Source organism: Hibiscus syriacus, unplaced genomic scaffold (assembly GCF_006381635.1).
Source record: "Hibiscus syriacus cultivar Baekdansim isolate YM2019G1 unplaced genomic scaffold, ASM638163v2 tig00019141_pilon, whole genome shotgun sequence".
Lineage (NCBI taxonomy): Eukaryota > Viridiplantae > Streptophyta > Magnoliopsida > Malvales > Malvaceae > Hibiscus > Hibiscus syriacus.
In genome coordinates this window covers 48837-53029 of record NW_024062465.1, presented here as the reverse complement: position 1 = coordinate 53029, position 4193 = coordinate 48837, and the positions used below count along the sequence as shown (strand labels likewise).

Below are 4193 nucleotides of genomic sequence, written 5' to 3'. Positions count from 1 at the left end.
AAAATTATAAATTTGTTTATTTATCTATTTACAAATTATGATAATAACATTATAAAAGAACACAGAACAAATACTAAATTTTCATTTTTCTCATCACTTTCCCCGTTTATTTCCTTTCAATCGCTATCTTCCATTCCTCTAGTTATTATCCCATCTAAAACCCAAAATATTAAAGAAAAAATAGAAAAGAAATTAACTGGACTCTTAAATTTTTTATCTAATTGAGTTTTATTATTAAAAAATAATTAAATTGATCCATTAATATTAATTATGTTGATCATTATTTTTAATTGACGTAACGGATAATTACTTTAAGTCTATAACAGTGACATGTGTCACCTATATGTAGTGTTTAATTGATTATTTTATTTGAGGTTAATAATATAATAATTTATTTTGTTTAATATTAAGGATTAACTGATTAAAAATTATAGAAATGTCGAAATTATCAATACATATATAATTTGAAAAAAATGATATTATAAAAATGATAAAAATAATTTTAAAAAAAAATATATAAGATCAAGCATTTACAAATATGTTCTTCATAGATAAATTTATGACTTGTGATCTTAGACAAGTTCTTCATAATCATGATATCTTTTTTGCTATCATATGAGGAGTCATATGTGTATAAATGGTACTTCAACTGAGTACGGAGAAATTTATGATAATTTTTTATGTCAGAATGATCATTCAAAAATTTTGGTCTCTATTTAACCCCTAATCCTATGACAACCCCTAATCCTCTCACACGGAATAATGGAAATCAGCCGCCGCCTATCTTTGTGGCTCCAACATCTCCTCTGAAAGGTAGGAACTCTGATGGAAATTTCATTGGGCCTGAAGTCTTGGGCATCTCTGCAGTTGGAAAGACCGGGTTCCCTCTTCCCGGACGAAGATCAACGTGAGACTAAGAAAGTTCGTAATAAGGAGAAAGTTGATCGTATGGAGGAAGATCGTGCGGTTATGGAGGCTCAGTCGAATACAGACACCATTGATACGGCTGCCAGTAAACAGGAAAAATAATCCTATGCTAGCGTGGTAATGGGCAACTAGAAAATGACAGTAGATAAGGTTTCGCTCAAAGCTATGGACGAGGTGGAGGTCCTACATGGGAGTGTATTGTAGACAACGATGGTCTGTATCCGGTGAATCAATTTGTAGACCAAGTTCACGATAGAATTGATTATTGCATGCGGCGTTCAGTGATAGTCTGGCTTCTCGAACGTGCCATTGGCTATAAAACCTTGTTGAATCGTATTGGAGTTCTATGGCAACTGCAAGGACAATATCAATTTATTGATTTAGAGAATGACTATTTTCTAGTAGAGTTCGAGAGCGAACAAGATTATATTCATGTTTTGATGGAAGAGCCGTGGATAATATTCGGGAGCTATCTTACGGTTCAACCATGGAGTTGTACATTCTCCACAGTGAAAAAAATCATTCACAAGTTATTGTCTGGGTGAGATTACCGAGTCTTCCCTATAGTATTATTCTAAAGCGATATTTCGTCGTATTGCTATGGTTATTGGTCAGGTTGTGAAAATTGACTATAGCACAAACTCAGGGGAGAGAGGTCGATTTACTCGCTTGGCAGTATTGATGAATTTAAATAAGCCATTAATCCCATGCCTTAAGATTGATGGCTTCTGGAAAAAAATCGAGTATGAAGGTTTACAACAAATTTGCTTTCAATGTGGAGTGTATGGGCATTCGAAGGAAAATTATGGGTCTGTTAAAGGGAATACAAGACAAGAAGGTTTAGTAAATGAGCCTAGCGCGGTGCTAGACAAATCGTTAAGCAGCGAAGAAACTGGTTTTGGACCATGGATGATAGCTGAAACACGTAAAAGAAGATCGAAGAAAATAGCTGACCAGAACCCTGAAGGAGGTAGAGATAAAACTCGAGGATCTCGCTTTACTATGTTAAATAAGATAAATAATGGGCATGAAGAAAACACTGCAGCAATTTCGGAGGTACCAGATGAAGATAATAATATGAGAAATGGTGAGGTTTACGCTCCTCGGATGGAGTATCAGGCGAAAGGCAAAGATGTAATGGATAGTGTTCCAAAGGAGGTTGGTTCTAGAAGGCGGACAAATAAAAGCAGACAAGATGATGTTGGGGATAGTTGAGCTCTTAAACATATAAGTGTGATAGCAATTGAGGAAGGCGCAACCTCTCAAGTCACGCAAAATCAACAAGTTATAGCTGGTGGGAGTCATTCAGCGATTACCATCTCAAATGATAGTAGGAATAATATCATTAAAAGGAGTAATTATAGTAAGGGTATTCAAAGAGATGTGGGGGACGATAACAAAGGACTCAAAGGGAAGAAGAACAAAGATTTTATCTTCTCCCCGGCAGTGTTAGAGGATTGGCTGAAGATTGCAAAGTACAATACAAAACATGACAAGGTTACGCTGCATAAAGAGGGCTCATCAATTCCACGTGGTAACGAAAAGGAGGAAACATTCCCGCCTATAGTGGAGTCGGTGATTATAGTACCTGAAGAAGACATTCCTCTCGAAAGGGATAATGTTAACCCGAACCTTCCTTAGTAACGAGGCTTCCTCACTTATATATTTTAATGGTTAATTTTCTTTTTTGGAATTGTTAGGGCACTGGAAGCCCTAACTTTAGACGGTATTTACAGGAACACTGTCAGAAGAGTCGACTTGAACTGGTGACATTGTTTGAAACTCGAATTAGTGGTGTTACTACTGATAAAGTCATCCGGACGTTGGGATTTCAGAATTCATTTAGAGTTGAAGAACATGGGTTTAGTGGTGGTATTTGGATTCTTTGTAAAGACGGGTTAAACGTGGAGATTTCAACAATCTCAAACCAGTTTATTCATGGTAGATGCTGGTCGTATAATAAAGATAGATGGATGTTCTTTATTGTTATTTACGCTAGCCCTAAAGTGAAGAAGCAAAAACTTATTTGAAAACACCTTATGAATCTTATGCCAGGTGAGAATGAAGCGTGGATTATGGGGGTGATTTCAACTCCATCCTACGGCTAGATGATAGGGAAGGTGGTTTAAGCCATGGTTCAGGGGTAAGCCAATTATTCGTTGATTTTATCTTTGAGATGGGTTTATTTGAGGTTGATTTTTTAGGGTTAAATTTACGTGGAGAAGAGGTAATCTATATAAATGTTTAGATCGTTGCCTTATGAATGGTTGCTGGTCTAATGTATTCCATGGTACGAAGGTGTTACATCTTGATAGAGTGGGTTCGGACCATTGTCCTCTTTTACTAAAACCTCAGAGTAACATGAGCTTTCAGTAGACTCGGTCATTTCACTTTATTGCAGCATGGCATGACCATCCTCAATTCAATAGCTTTTTATCAGAAGTTTGGAGGAATGATTTGGATACACTAACCAAGGTGAATTCCTTCCAAATTAAAGCTAGTGATTGGAATTTAAAGGTGTTTGGGCATATAGGGAGGAGAAAACGCGAACTATTAGCACGATTACGGGGTATAGATAGAGCGCTTATTACTCGATATTCATAACGTTTGGTGGATTTGCAACACATGCTGAATTATGAACTTGAACAGGTTCTCTAACACGTGGAAAGTTTGTGGTTATAAAAATCGAGAACTCAATGGGTTCTTCATGGTGACAAAAACACTAAATATTTCCACGCTTGTACGATGATGAGGCGTAGGCGTAATCATATGAGGGCTCTTAAGGACTTGAATGGTAACTGGGTGTCTAATCAAGAAACTCTTTGCTCAATGGCAGTTAATTTCTACAATAAATTATTCACTAGTAGTAATGAAGATGGTAATGGGTATCCGTTTCAGGGATGCTTTCATGTTCTCTCTAATTCTGAATTGAACATACGACCGCTATTTATCAAAGAAATCCGTGAAGTCTTATTTAGTATGAGTCCGTTAAAAGCTCCTAGAGTGGATGGACTACATGTTTTTTCTTTCAGCGGAATTAGAATATGGTGAGCTCCAGCGTATGTCAATTGATTCAGCATATTTTTGCAGGAGGAGCTTTCGATAAAGAAATCAATCGAACAATCCTGATACTAATTCCCGAAGTTAAAGTACCAAAATTTTTCAGTCATTTTTAACCAATTAGTTTGAACTTTGTGTTATACAAACTTGTTACGAAGATAATTGTGAACCAGCTGAAATCTTTGATGAAACACTGGATATCAGAA

General features: G+C 36.3%; 1 protein-coding gene across 1 annotated transcript; it reads left to right on the top strand.

Moving 5' to 3' along the window:
- The first annotated feature begins 825 nt into the window (after positions 1 to 825).
- On the top strand, positions 826 to 3641 carry LOC120209549. The gene is made up of 6 exons (XM_039208529.1): positions 826 to 1012; positions 1132 to 1436; positions 1543 to 2085; positions 2176 to 2547; positions 2628 to 2868; positions 3577 to 3641. The coding sequence occupies exons 1-6, from the start codon at positions 826 to 828 to the stop codon at positions 3639 to 3641; spliced, it is 1713 nt and encodes a 570-aa protein (XP_039064460.1).
- Positions 3642 to 4193: the final 552 nt, after the last annotated feature.